Raw genomic sequence first — 15215 nt, 5'->3', positions numbered from 1 at the left:
GAGCGGTCTTTTCGCTGCCAATTTATTCAACGACCCATCAACGAAATCGCCAAATGCATAACAAAATGCTTCACAAAAGAATTGCATTGGGTGGAAAAGATAAAATTTACTATGAGTTTTATCAAAAGACAGATAACCGACAGTACCATTTTCCATGTCCCCTTACATAACACCAGTCTTCTTACAGAGAAATAACACTATACATGAACCGATTAGACCTGTTTTAAAAGCAACAAGGCAAATTTCAGTTACCTAGCTCCTGTAATTGAGATGAACTGTTGAAGTTTATCCCGGTGGCCCCTACCCATCTTATGCTGCAGAAAGAAAGAGGATCATATGCATATATATACCGATATCGAGGTGCTCAAAGAAAAGCACCAATAACCACAGAATCGTGAACGATAGAACCATATCGTATGTCTTCTTCTTGAACATGGAAATCCCGCATGATTCATCATCTACGTCGTCATCTAATACAATACGAATCGAGCAAATATTGCCTAAAGGCCCTAAACCCAAACCAAGGAAGCTCAATTCACTAAATTTGGGAGCAAAAGAAGAATAAATCTGAAATTCTAAAGCAAGATTAGCAAGCCACAGCATCGTAAAACTATCCTCGAGGGGGAGAATCAATCTGAAATTCCTAAAAGCACTTACCATACCCCCGAAAAAAACCCTAAAATGAGAGGAATCTAAAGAAGGGGAGAGAGGCGAAGAACAAGAGCTGCAGAAGAAGCTGAAGAAACCTCAGAAGAATCGAATCTGCAGGTTTTCAGGCGTCTCCCTCTATCTCTGGTCGAAAGAGAGAACGGAGTGAGAGTGTTGAGACCAACTCACCTCAGCAACCCTGTATTTATAGGTACATCTTAAAACAGTACAGGAAACACAGGCACCAGGAAAATGTTTTAATTTGGCTTTTGCTTTTTTTTTTTTTTTTTGCGAAAAAAAGGTTAAAAATTAAAGAAGAAAAAAAAGAAAAACAACTGCTTCGGTTCGGACCAGACCGGTTCGCCACCACTTCGTCTTAATTTTTTTGGTTAAGATTATATCGGTTCGTTTTTTTTTTCTAAAATTAAGAGCATTGTAAATTACGCAGACATCGCGAATATGGATGATTTAGACATTTTTTGGCCAGTTCCTTGGCGGAAAAATATCAAATTTATCGTCTTTCAAAAAAGAATATTGGGCAAAAAATGGGCATATAAGCTCATTAATAATTTAATATTAATGGACAGTAACATTGTTAAATTGGCTCCCTTGATTTCCTTTGAATCAACGTGTTTAATTGGCTCCCTTAATCTTCACCATCATCTTAATATGCTCATCCCATGCTATTATGTAATATATATATATATATATATATATATATATATATATATAAAAGCTGCATCATTGAACTCGAGAAATTTCAAGAAATGCATTACCATTATCAAGAAAATGAAAAAAATCACGCAGAAAACTCGAATACTAAATAAAATCATCTCCCTTCAATCCTTGTTTTTTCACTCCCTCCTTTGATCGTAAACCATCTCCCTTACTCGCTCTTTCAACCTCTGTTTTCTTTGTCATAGTCTCCGTCGTCGTGCTCTTCTTCTTCGTCGTCGTCCTCGAATGGATTGGCATCTTCTCGTCACTCTTCTTCATCTTCTTGATCGCTGTCGTCGTCCTCATCGAGCCGGGAAGACGCCATTTCCCTCTCTCGTAGCGATCTCTCTACGAGGGTCTTGAGCAAGTTCATCACTTGAACCGCGTACATCAATGCCGTTAAAGGATCTGCCATCTACCACACACAAAACCAAAACCCGACCCCATCAGCTTTCGCCTAACTTTTTCTTATATATATAACAAGACCTCGCGTTTTTCTCTCTCTACCACGATATGATTTCAGACAAGAATTCCAAAGACAACCTCAGAATCTGTACCAATAGAAGTTCCCCTAATTGTTCAAGTTTCAGGACACTTGTTCTTGAGCTTGATGTTTCAGAATTTGCCCTGCAGCTGTAATCTTTTCTATGTTCTCGGTATCCATTTAGATGCCTTGTGTTTTCCGTTCAAGTATATATACCCATAAGACAGCGAATCGAATCAAAATACTAATCCTATTAGGACACTAATCCTGTTCAACTCACTCACCCGGGACATGTTGGGTGCAAAGACTAGAGCGATGTTGCGGGAGTTCATCTTGTTGAGATGTTCACACTCGGCGACATCGGCCATGAGATTGATCACCCAGTTGAGGAGAGAAGCTTCTGTTTGAGGTAAGAGCCTCACGGCCTTGACGAAATCCTCCTCGGATTCGCACTGCATCACTTGTTCAGATGGCAGAGGATCCAGTACCCCTCTCGGCAGTTCTCTGAACCAAGCCTGTAAAGAGTTTGATTATATTTATGCGAACGATCAAGAAGTCGGTCCATTAATCTCAAAGGGTTAGAGCTTTCGAAGCTCGTTGGTAAGAACCAACTCTTGCCTTTATAAGTCCGGCCAGACAGTGGACGTCGATCCCATCGGGTATGACTCCTTTGTTTAGCTGCTCTCTCACGTGCTCTTCCTCGCCATTCTCTGCTGTGATTCTGAATATTCCTTCTTCCTGAAAACATCGACTCCGAAATTGGTTAAACAATGGATTTTCCGAACAAGAAGGCTCGTTTTAACGAAACGATAAGAACTGCCCCCGATGATAAACCCGTCTTATCTTATAAGATAGAAAAGGAAAAGACCGTTTTGTATACAAAATCAAGAACGGAGATATAGATGAATGATCCACCTGCAAGCCTCCTTGATCATAAAGCCGGCTTTGCAATAGCAAGAGTATCACAGGAACACAGTTCCCTCTTGAGTCGTATGATAGCTGCATCGACTCTGTTGAAACCCCGAAAACCGTTGCACTGGAAGAGGCCAAACAGATCATCAGTTGGTGAAACAAGAACAAGAATTCGGCAAAAATCAAGATACGAACCATTTATTGTGTATATGTTCTTGTAATCTTTGGAATTATTATTTTGAAATGAAATCGTTAGACCAACATAGTCTGCACATTGCTTAGTTTCAAAACTAAGTCACAAATTTGACTACAGAAGAATTCCGACAGAGATCAGAACCACTGCAGAAGAATTCTGAATTGCGGAAGGAACAGCTATATGCAGAATTCGACATATATCTCGCAGCTAAGACTTTCTCGGGAAAATGGCGCATTATCTCGCCAACGTTTTCCATCACTTTCCCGGCAACCAAACGACAATGTCCAAACGTATTATTCACATGAAAAGTCATAATTCGTCAAACCCTTCATCAGTTCCGCGATCAAAACCAAAACCCATAAATCAAAACCGAACCTTGCACTGGGAGCTTTTCTGGGCACATCGGGCTCGAACTCGGAAGGAAGACCCAGGAAGCCATTGAAGCGATCGAAGGTCACGTGAGCCACGTGGCGGACATTCGTGGGACAACCAATGTCCATGGCTCGTCGACCGCCTTCGCCGCCGCCGTCGTCCTCCGCCGTGTCTTCTCTCGAGAAGCAACGCGAAAGCTCCAAAAGGACTCGACCAACCGACGCGGAGCTGCCGAACCGCGAGAGTTCGGGTTTTCCGCGAGCTCTCACTCTCTCTATCTCTCCGTCGCCGAAAACTCACAGTCTGTCTTCTTCCTCTGGTTCTGAATCCACAAGATCAAGAAAAAAAAAGTTGAGATTTTTTTGGAAATGCGTTAAGCGAATCAGTCAGTCATGATCGGCGATGAAGTGGGTTAACTTGAGAAATATAAAATTCTGCAAAAATTAAATAAGAAAAGTTGTCAATTTTACACAACACAGGCAATGCTGTTGTTGGAGAGAGAGAGAGAGATTGAGTGGCGCTGAAGAAAAGGGTTTGGAGGAAGGTGTAACGTGGGAATCACTAAGTTAAATTCTATATTCGTAAAAATCCATAATGTTCCTCTGCCTTAGCTTTGAATTATCATACCAATAAAGTATAAACCTATACGCACGCGTATACATATATGGTGTTGGTGACAAAATTTTCTCAGCAGTAATGATGGAGAAATTTTATATTGCAACAATATTTAATGAAATGGTGAACAATCTATTATGATTGTGACTTTGATGGTCCATCTCAAAATACATTTTGGAATTATTTTTGTTATTCTCACATCATATGATTCGTAGTTTGTCCAATCTGAAACTGACGAACTTTAATCTAATCACTAATGCATTTTGTTCGATCATTTTTACCTACACTTCTTGCAAGATTTCAACATCTCTAATTAGTTTTGAAATTTTTTTATAGATTTTAAAAAATTTGTGTATATTTTCTTCCAAATATTATGGAAAATTCTCGGACTAGGATCTTTTAATTATTTTGTTATTGAAAGTTCCTTAAAATTTTCTAAAACCAGTAAAATTTTAATCTAACAAGAGAAAATCCCGTAAAAACAGCAAAAAATAACGATATAAAAATTCTGAAATTGCAATTTTTTTTATAAAAAGCTATTAATTTGTCCATTTTTTTCCAAAAAAAAATATTTTTACATTTTTTTTACAAATTAAATCGTTGATCACGTATGATTATTGAAGTCGCAACCACGTCATCCCCATTCCCCGCCACACCAAGAACAATTAAAATTTAAAAATACAGACACATACACAACATATACTCATATATATATATATATGCATAAATATACACACATACACGCGTGTATTACATACACATTCATATATATATATATTGATATATCTACATATATATGTTACACACATACATATGTATATATATAAGGATGTACGCATATACGTACATATATACGTGTATGTGTGTATTTGTATGCGTCTATGTATTGATTTTGAAATATTTTGAAAACTTATCGATTGAGTAATATAGAATTTTAATGTATTTTAAAATATTCTTTGTTAATATCAAAACTAATAACAATACATGATTTTAATAATTGAAATAAATCCAATATAAATCCAATTCAAATAATTTGAATCGCTAATTGATCAAGCCCAGATGACTTTTACATAATTTAACATACTCTAATCACGTGGATTTCATCATTACTCATAAGTAATGCGTGTTATTGCTAAACAAAGATCGTATATCTCTTTTCTATTTAATTTCATTTTGACGCTCATATAATCGTGATATAAGGCTGCAATCATGATCAGGTTGCCAAAGATTTAATTCTGTGAATCTGTTTATTGTTATATTATATGATATTTCGTTATTATTAGTAATTAATGCGATAGTTCATCGTTATCATTATTTACTTGGGCCCTAAAGAACATGCATTGCATAACTAAAAAACAGTAATGATGAAAAGTACGAGATACAGATTCGTAAGTTCACTATGTATTTGATCCAATTATATCTTCTATCCGATCGAAAAAATCCGACTGAATATCTTTACTCACGCTTGGGTTTTGAACCCGACATAAAAATATATTTTATATGTTGACCATCCAATTTTAGGTACGAGATAAAGAGTTTTCTATATAGAAATAATTTTTTCGGGTTATTGAAATCTGAATATCTAAAATTATAAATTTTAAAATCGGGTCTCGAATTAATTTGTAAATCTCGAATATTCTAATTTCTAATATCCGTACTATTATTTTTAGTGATTTATCTCCGTCGACTACTCTGGCAACGATCTCTGTTTCCATCGATTCGGCGATTACAAGGACGAACTTTCATCTATGCTAGGGTTTCGAAAAGAGTGAGAGAAATAACTATTTTGATAGTTTTCAATAAATATAAAAAATATTTTGATAATTTGTTAAATGGAAATTAGAAATAATTTAATGTACTCGGATGGTTAAAATAAGTCCATTATTTAGGTAAACAATTTGTTAGAAAGTTATATTAAGATTTTTAACAAAAGAAAAACATTATAATATCATTTTGAGTTTTTATCTTTTTACAATTATTGCTAAACACAAACGACATAAAAACGGTTTAGAATCAATATGGATCAGGATAATAATTATATGTAAAATAATTAATATAATAAAAATGATATAAAATTTGGATTGCGTTTAATGTTGACGAAGATAGTTGGGTTTATATCCGACAGAATATATATGTGTTCTTAGTCTAATATATATATAATTTTTCGTACAATTCGTATCTGTCTCTTCCTTTCCCTTTGCATTTGTTAATTTGATAGAATAAATTAGATTTAATTATAACAATATATTTCGGTTTAGATACCTAAAAGAGCCGAATGAAAAAATATATATAACTATATTCAAACAGAATTCACATCCAGATGGACCTTATGTAGACTTGCACATACACACCACGCATGCATGAACCTTTCACAATCATATATAAATTCAAATATTTTCTTGGTATGATGAACACGCCAATATCATAAAAGAAAGAAAGAAAAAATTTATTAGAAAAACTAAACTTATAAAAGAAAGTGGCATAAAAGCCTCTCAACATGCACAATTCTATTAAAGATATGAATTTCTTCCCCTTCTCCAACAAAATCTTATATATATAATAACCGAGATCGTATAATAACCGAGATCGTATATATATATAATAACCGAGATCGTATCTGGGAGATATTGATAAGATATTCTGTATATTTGATTTACTTGTATAAATATATACGACAGGGATTTATTTTTTTTTTGGAAAATGCTTTGTATTACTCATCAAAAATATGATTTACATTCCCTTGTGTGACATTTACAAAAGATCCCAAAAGGTAAACAAATCCCTGCGCAAGTGGTAATCGTTTCGATAGCAATTCCAAACCTTAATTTAAAGGACACTCTCAACTATAACGAGTCAAATAGTACCAATGTTCAAGTAACGTGGAGTACGTGGTCTGTCTATGTGATATCTTCCTCGAAAGTGAAAGTAACGTTGCCACCACATATATCATGGTATCAGAGCTTGACCTAATTTAATTTTCTCTCGCTGTTGTCATTGCCACCACATGTATGTCCACCAAACACGGCTCGACGACATTTCCGACTCTCGATCTGGCTATGTCAGCCACAATGACAGTCAGTCCACAATGATTCCGAGGAGAACTATTTCTCCTTACGATTTAGAGTCCCAACGACAATTCGGGACTTATTTTATCTGAACCTTTGTTGCGAGACATTAATCTGACGTACCTTACAAATTGTGAGATTTTTAAAATTTTGGTGGACGGGAATCAACAGATCAGTTTAAAACAAATTTGTAAGTTGAGGGTTTTTAAGAAAAAATATATATAAGTTCATGTTTTTTATGAAAATTTTCATGGTTAGGACTAGGGGTGGGCGATCGGGTCGGATCGGGTTATTCGGATTCGGTTATTTCGGGTTCGGGTTATTCGGATTTGGAATTTTCATATCCAATCGGATATATAATCTTAATCGGTTCGGTTCGGGTTCGGTTCGGATTTTTTCGGGTTCGGTTCGGGTTTATCCAAACAAATATTCGATAAAAAATTACATCGAAATGTGTTATAGAAAATGTAATTTGTATGTACCAAAAACAACCTAATATTAATAGTCTAGTATCATAAAAAAAATCAAATTTGCGAAACTTAAAAATGAAAAAACAATGATAAAATAAATAAGATAATAAATAAAATTTTAAACTAAAAGCAATATAAAAAATCAACTTGTGGGTTTTTTTTAAAGATGAAACACGAGTAGCATTTTAGGTTCCTTTACAATGATACAGAAACCAATGGGTTTTGGACACACTCGATAATCCAAGCTCCACCAATTACGAATGTCACAACGGGTTTTGGACCATTCGAGTGTTTAGGAAGATACAGATCAAGCCTGGACAAAACAAAACAGTTGAAATTGAAGAAAAGATAACTCCTAATACCATAAACTATACTCCTGCGGATCTGACGAGAGAAGAAATAGTAATTTCTGACTTCAAAGACCAGAACAAGAAATAAATCCAAATTATCAACACAAGACCAGATAAAATGATATAAATCATGATCATCAACAAAATGAAAACATCAGAAGAATTGTATAGCAACCAAGAGCAAAAAATCTTGTGATCCATCTGTAACCTACCCTAAATAGTAACCTAAATAACAACAATGATTAGTTAGAACTTATCTTCGATTCTAGCAGGAGAGAGTGAAGACCCAGGCGAAAAGAAGCACAGATCGGTGGAACTCAGAACTCGACGAAGAGGAGAAGCTCAGAACTCGAAGGAGACGAGAAGCTCGGCTTCGATTCCAGCAGTAGAAGCATAGCTCGATGCCGACGGAGAGGACAAGCTCAGAACTCGACGGTGTTGGGCGGAACTCGAGACTGCAACAGAGAGACGAAGCGGAAAGTCCGAGGATTCGAGCTCGAGATTGAAACAAAGGAGACGACACCGAGACAGAGGAGACGACGACGAGACGGAGGAGAAGATTCAGGCGGAGCAGGCTTGGCTCCGCGATGGAGAAGACGAAACGGCAGCCGCAGAGAAGGAGAAGACGAAGGTAGCAACAATCGAACGAAGGGTAATTAAATCCTAAACCTAAATAATTAAACTAATGTTTAATTAAAATCAGTTATTTCGGATAACCGAACCCGATCGGTTATTTACCCGAACCGAACCGATCCGATCGGGTTTGGGACAATGGTAACCGATCGGTTATTTTTGCAACATCCGAACCGATCCGAAAACCGATTAATCGGATCGGTTTTACCCGAACCCGATTAACCCGACCCGTTTGCCCAGCCCTAGTTAGGACTTCTTACACCATTATTTTCCAAATTTATAGGATTTCCCTAAAATAAATAGAATCTATGTATATCGTGGCTTCGATTTGGTTTATAAAAATTAAGTTGATTTTTTTTTCCAAATTTAGATTTATTTTATTTTTTACAATAATATATAATAGAAAATAATAAATGGCGTAAATTTTGGGGCCCATTAGATTGCACCCGCTGTTATACACACTGCACAAGTACACATACGCACGCACTTACGTAAAGCCCAAAACCAAACTCAAACCTCTAGAAATCCAAAACCATCCCGGCCAAAACCAACAAACCCAAACCGGCCGGTTTAAGATTCTGGCCACCGGACCTGTGACCCCGGCTGTGGAAGTAGAACGGAATGAAACCCCGACGACCTCCGCCACCGGAATATCCACCACGTCCGCCGCCGCCGCCGCCTCCTTTGCCACCGCCACCGCCGGCTTTCTGAACGACGGTGATTTGACGTCTTTCCCCGGCGAACCCATCGCGTGACAGATCGCGGGAGGCTACATGTACGGATCGTGAGCGTACGGAAACAAAACGTAGCTGAAGATGAAGGAAGACAATAAAGTACAGAAGCATCGTTGCTTTAGTGAATCCCATTATGTTTTCCTGTGCTTTCTTGCTTGCTTTGTACTACTGCTCTGTCCATGTGTGTGTGTGTGTATATATATATGTGTGTGAATTATATGAGTGTGTGTATATATATATATATACATCATAGATATATATATACACAAACGCCATAGGACTCGGTATGGCAGTTTGCCCCGAGGAAAGCGCCGTGATATCACAACCACATAAAAAAAAATCACGAAAATGGATATTAATCATCCAAGATTTGATGCGAATAGCGACCAATAAAACTCGACACCAAGTTTGCAAATCGGCCATAAGGTGGTGAAGAACAGTGATAAGTTTCGAAAACATGCATTTGAAATTTGTAGAAATATAAAAACCAATATATGATTTTAAGATGTATAATCGTTTTTGTAAAAAGTGCTCTTCTATTTCTTTCCGTTCACCTGAATTAGCGAAAATATCGATAACGATTTCGTTTCACAATTTTCTTATAATCTTCACGCGATAATATTTAAATAATATTATTATTACATGTATTTTTATTTAAATTTGAAACAACTTTTTGACCTTTGATGGGATTCTCGATTTTTTTTTTGGTTAGCTTAACAAAATGCTTTTGTATTTAGCGGAAGAAACTCTTAGTAGAACAAACAAAAGCATATAAAAGAAAATAAAGGAATGCAACTTTATCAGATCGTATTTACTTGAAAAAAAGGCAGGATAAATTTCGATTTCGATTTAAGTGGAATATCTTCATTTTCAACGTGAAAAAAGCAGAAGATAAGAAGAAATTATATTTAATTTAAATGGAATGTATATACAATATTACTCCAAATCCGAAAATAACGTTGACGTCTTTTATTAATTGGAAAACATATTTGAATCTACAAACTAATTTTATTAATAAAAGTTTTGAAATAAAAGAAACACAGATCAATTTGAAATCATTTTTTTTCTAAAAAGAATTTGAAATGAAATAAACACATATCTAAATTTCTTCTTCTAGTTCTTAATCACTCTCCGATATATATATATATATATATATATATATATATATATGTGTATATATATATTACACTACATTATCAAATGTACAATATCTATTTTTATACATTATACGTAATGCTACCCGTCCTTGGCTAGTAAACTTTAGTATCGTTTTATTAATTTATTTATTGTGTATGAATTTAAATCTCAAAATCATAATAATGTTTCGTCACATGTCTGCATTATCAAACTAGCTCCTATAAGACCAAAAAACTAAAAAACCAACTCTTAATATCTATATTTCCACATAATTAACCAGTAACTAGGCAGGCCACCTTCTGGTCCCAATCGTACCGGAATCGAAACACTAAAAATGACCAAAACCAAACCCTAACCAATACATACAAAACCGGCCAAAACCAGCAAACCCAATAAGCCAACAGTACCGGGTACCGGTTTGAGACTCCGACCGCTAGACTTATGACACGGATCCCGACGCCGACGCCGACGCCGGCACCTACCGAAACATATCCGAACACCCTTCCGGACAACAACCATATTTTCACGTCTTTTTCCGTCTAACCCATCGCAGGCGACCGCCGTAGGAGATTGAATATTCGTACCGTCGGAGGCTACCACACGTGAGGATTGCGAACGTAGGGCGAGAAAATGAATGAAGAGGAGAAAATACAAGAAGGCATTTTTGAAACGCATAGCTTTCTTGTGATTGTTTGGGATCCTGTCTTTTTCGCGTTTATTTGTAGTTTGACAATAAATAGGCGTGCACTTTTTTCATTTATTGGTCTTTAAATTTATACTTTTAGTAAAATGTATTTATTAGATAAATATCGTTCTTTCTATATATATATTTGAATGAGAATCAATATGTATCTCAAAGATGATTTTCTTTATATTTTCAAAGCGTTATCCACCCGTTAAAGAAAAATCGATTCCAAAATTAATGGGATGAAAAAAGTCTATGCGCATTGCACAATCTCCTTTGGATTTCATAAAAAATATATAAAAATTAAGTCTAATAACCTAACTTGGTTAGATCAATCGGTGAGGGATGTAAAGCGTTTTTTCTATCCGAGTTCGAGGTTCAAATTGGAGAGGTGAACGTAATTCCAATCATAGTCTGTTTTTGATTCTGATATTAGTGTGGACCTCGACTCACAACATCCGATTATCAAAAAAATTAATTCTAATACATCCCAATTCACGACGCACACGCAGATAGAACCGAGTATTAAATTATTATTTGTTAATATGTTTAAACGTTTTAAAAAATTAACATTTTTATAGAACGATAAATAAAAGTTTTGGCCAATTCAGTTACGTTAATGGACATGGAATATTTTCATTTCAACGGCAACATTAGAAGGAATGTATAAAAATCAATATATTTTAAAGACAGGTAACAGGTTATTGTTTTGGAAAATTCCATCTAATTGAGTTCTCAAAATTCTATATCAAACTATTTCACAATTTAGCAATTATCATCCAATTAATTATCCCTTAATTGAACTCAAAAGCTTTATGATATATATAAACATGTATATATACGATATATTGTATATGAATAAGCATATATATATGTATATGTGTATATGTATATATGTTTTTTATACTCATATATTTGATGGTAAATCCACATATATAGATCAATCTCGTTACTTTTTTTTGTCGTTTTTCATCGTTGTCGGTTTTTCACTAAACATGAAGGTAATTTTAAAATTTTGCTTATAATATTTAAAAGTATATATTATATAATATTTTTTCTATAATTTATCCATACATTTTATACATGACAAATTTGAACCAAATTAAAATTTATTTTTTTCTAAAAACTTATACGTGTAAGTCCCCGTGAATGAATCTGTATCATGGAGTTTAGTTGATGCACTTCACCTGTCCTAAAGAGACAAAAGCCCCATTCCGTCGTTTCTGACAGCTTATTTCTTTAATGATTATTTCTCACTCCCAAATAAGGAAATCGCTAAATATTAAATAATGTAATATAAACAGTTCAATTATGATTTATTCACATCCTAAATATAGAACCATCGTAATTTTTTTTAATAACTTAGTTCTCCGAATCTTCACTCCCGTCTTTGTATATAAACCATTTTAGTTTAGAAATTATATCCTTTTTCACCGGTAAAATCGAAAATTTTAAGATCATCTCTCAACTATTGGACCACGTTGATAGAAACATCATATTTATAAATTGCATTTTAACATTTACTAATTTAAAAGAAATATATACGTTTATTAAAAGCAATATCTTTATGCATTGGTTTCCTCTAACCAATCATATTTCATCACGTCATACGTAACTATAATTTTTTTTAAAAATTTCTGCAATCTTCTCTTCCTAACTTCTCCTCACAGACCCACAAAATCTAAAACCGAAGCAAAATATAGCAATCCTGAAACTGCACGCGCTAGCGCGTGAAACACTTATGCACTCCCATGTATACACATCACGTGTATATATATAGAGACTTGATTCGCATGTACGACGAGTGTACTTAAGAGTCAGACAATCAAAATTCTCAAAGGAAAGGGGTTGTCGGGTAGGAAGAAGAAGGAAGACAGAGAAAATTGAAGGGTGAGATGCCTACTAGGGAGGCGTTGATCGCTGCGTCGGAGGTATTCCCTGGTTTCAGATTCTCCCCGACGGATGTGGAGCTGATCTGCCACTACCTTCGCCGGAAAATCGCCGGAGACGAGAGCTCCGTCGCCGTCATCCCCGAAGTCGAGATTTACAAGTTCGAGCCTTGGGATTTGCCAGGTCCTGTCTTCTCTCTGCTTCTCCTTGCTCCGTTTTTTTCGTCAATCAACAAAAACTTCGATTTGGGTCGGCGAAATTTGCCGTAAAGTTTCCGAATTTGGACAAATCGATTAACGGGTTTGAAGCTCGGGGCATTTACGGAATCCGAAAATTGTACGGAAGCGTACAAAACTAAAACCCCTGTTCTTGACCGGATATGTTCTGGTCCATAGAGTTTTCTGAAACAAAGAAATTCGAATTCACGTCGCCATGGATGGAACTCTCTGTAAAGAATTGATAGAGGTTGTGTGAATGATGAACAGATCAGTTAATCTTGAAGTCGGAGAGCGAGTGGTTCTTCTTCGGGACGAGGGGAAGGAGGTATCCGCACGGGTCGCAGAGGAAGAGAGCCACGGAGCTCGGATATTGGAAAACCACTGGAAAGGAACGTAACGTGAAATCAGGATCCCAAGTCGTCGGAACGAAGAGAACGCTCGTCTTCCACCTCGGTCGCGCCCCGTGGGGACAGAGAACCGGATGGATCATGCACGAGTACTGCATGATCGGAGCTCCACGTGTCAGATTATATATTTCCCCCATCCTTGCTTCTTCTATCAAGAACTCGGGTTCTGATGATCTTTTGTTTTCGTTCGTTGCGGAATTCGCAGGACGAGTTGGTTGTGTGTCGGCTAAGGAAAAACAGTGATTTCCAGGCAGGTTCAAGCCAAGGACAGATGCATGACGGCAAGTGTGGAGACACGGAATCGTACTCTTGGTCTGAATCAGAACAGAAACCATCGAATCATGCTGCTGACACTAACGCAGAACCGTCAGACTATGTAGAGGTAAACTAGTTTCTCAAAAATGCTCTAGAGAAAGCTCGATTTCTTTAACCAGATGCCGAATTTTCTCTTCGTAGACGGAGCTTGCTCTTTGAAGTTTAACGCCATGGGAGAAGAGTGAGTGAGCTCTTGCTTCTGTTCGATGATGACGGTGAAAGAAGGCGATGATGAAGAAAAAACGCGTTGTGGCTTCTCCAAAGGGCTCGATGAAGAGGGGAGGCATCAGTCGATAATCTTGTTAAGAGCGTATAATAGTGTGATGATAACATAAGCAGCTTGCTCGTGCTTCTGCTCAATTTTGGCTTTGCTTGATGACCGAAACAAAGTTTTTTTTTTTTTTTGATGAATCGAATCAATCATCTTGAAATGGGTTCTTGATAGTAACTGGAAAACACATGAACAGTAGAAGTAGGTTTTACCGTTTGTGCTCTGTAAATTGAGCTTTCCCTCTATTTTACACAAAATCTCCGATAGGATTTGGATATAACCAAAGCTCAAACCGTTCACTCAGATCGTAGAAATTGGAGTCGGAGTTTCCTGTTTAGGGTTTGTACAGTGGAGTCTGGGGCCTGGGAATGTCCTTAGTCTTCACAGAGAGGTCCCGATTCGATCCAAACCGGTCATATCAAACCGAGTAAAAATGGTTTATTCCGGTTCATTTGATCTCCGGTTTGCGGTCTTAGCGGGTTCCAAACCGAACCGGTTTTGGGTTTGGACCCCTTATTCACTCAAAGAACGACTTAGAAACTTCCGAAGAGAAGAGAACTTGTACTTAGTCTTACCCCGTTGACTTCCATGTCCTCCATCATTATATATAATATTTATCATTCTCTAATAACATTAATAGTTTACGACAATACCCTCTTTTTTTTTTTCTTACGAAAAATATTTTTATCAATAAAAACTAGATTCGAACTAAATCCTGAAAATCAAACAAATCAAATCTAATAAAAAATTGAATAGATATGAATTTAATAAAACCAAAAATCTCATACGAATTAATTTGCACTATTTTTAAGCGGGTAGATGCAGAACAGCAGAATGTCACGATAAGGACAATCTTGTAATTATAAGAAAGACCGAGGGTGTTTTGAGGAGGTGGAGTCAATACTTCGAAGTCGTCTTGCATTGTCTGTCCGAGTGCGGGCGCAAAGCACCTGGGTCTTCGCATTTCGTTATAAAATGACGGAGCTCGATTTCCAAATCATGCCGAGGAAAATTCTTGAAAATGGGTTTGCTACCGGAAAATAAGTTCGAGCGTCGTTTTCGTCTTCTCCACCTCGCCCTTCTCTCTCTCTTTCCC

General features: G+C 36.4%; 4 protein-coding genes across 6 annotated transcripts in view; 2 read left to right on the top strand and 2 right to left on the bottom strand.

The window, feature by feature from the left end:
* Positions 1-820, bottom strand: part of LOC104816986 (DCN1-like protein 2) — a 3259-nt gene extending 2439 nt beyond the window's left edge. Inside the window, exons 1-3 of one of the 2 annotated variants that reach the window (XM_010546037.1) lie at positions 658-820; positions 253-314; positions 7-14 (exon numbers count right to left, since the gene is read on the bottom strand). In XM_010546037.1, the coding sequence (XP_010544339.1) occupies positions 7-14; positions 253-314; positions 658-660 (73 nt within the window). In that variant the 5' untranslated portion in view covers positions 661-820. The remainder of the gene's footprint in view (positions 1-6; positions 15-252; positions 315-657) is intronic. The other variant, XM_010546038.1, reaches the window with a different exon arrangement.
* Positions 821-1389: 569 nt separating this feature from the next.
* Positions 1390-3835, bottom strand: LOC104816985 (rho GTPase-activating protein 5-like). The gene is made up of 5 exons (XM_010546036.2): positions 3333-3835; positions 2765-2885; positions 2468-2587; positions 2134-2364; positions 1390-1780 (listed from the first exon to the last, which is right to left on the bottom strand). The coding sequence occupies exons 1-5, from the start codon at positions 3455-3457 to the stop codon at positions 1631-1633; spliced, it is 747 nt and encodes a 248-aa protein (XP_010544338.2). The 5' UTR covers positions 3458-3835; the 3' UTR covers positions 1390-1630.
* An 8902-nt stretch (positions 3836-12737) lies between these two features.
* LOC104816984 (NAC domain-containing protein 40-like) lies at positions 12738-14252 on the top strand. Its single transcript, XM_010546035.1, has 4 exons — positions 12738-13091; positions 13394-13647; positions 13739-13915; positions 13990-14252. The coding sequence occupies exons 1-4, from the start codon at positions 12914-12916 to the stop codon at positions 14005-14007; spliced, it is 627 nt and encodes a 208-aa protein (XP_010544337.1). The 5' UTR covers positions 12738-12913; the 3' UTR covers positions 14008-14252.
* An 802-nt stretch (positions 14253-15054) lies between these two features.
* Positions 15055-15215, top strand: part of LOC104816983 (calreticulin-3) — a 4132-nt gene continuing 3971 nt past the window's right edge. Inside the window, exon 1 of one of the 2 annotated variants that reach the window (XM_019202892.1) lies at positions 15055-15215. In XM_019202892.1, coding sequence (XP_019058437.1) covers positions 15141-15215 — 75 coding nt within the window. In that variant the 5' untranslated portion in view covers positions 15055-15140. The other variant, XM_010546033.1, reaches the window with a different exon arrangement.

The sequence above is a fragment of the Tarenaya hassleriana genome, unplaced genomic scaffold (assembly GCF_000463585.1).
Source record: "Tarenaya hassleriana unplaced genomic scaffold, ASM46358v1 Cleome26, whole genome shotgun sequence".
Classification (NCBI taxonomy): domain Eukaryota; kingdom Viridiplantae; phylum Streptophyta; class Magnoliopsida; order Brassicales; family Cleomaceae; genus Tarenaya; species Tarenaya hassleriana.
This window is presented reverse-complemented; position numbering and strand designations above follow the sequence as displayed.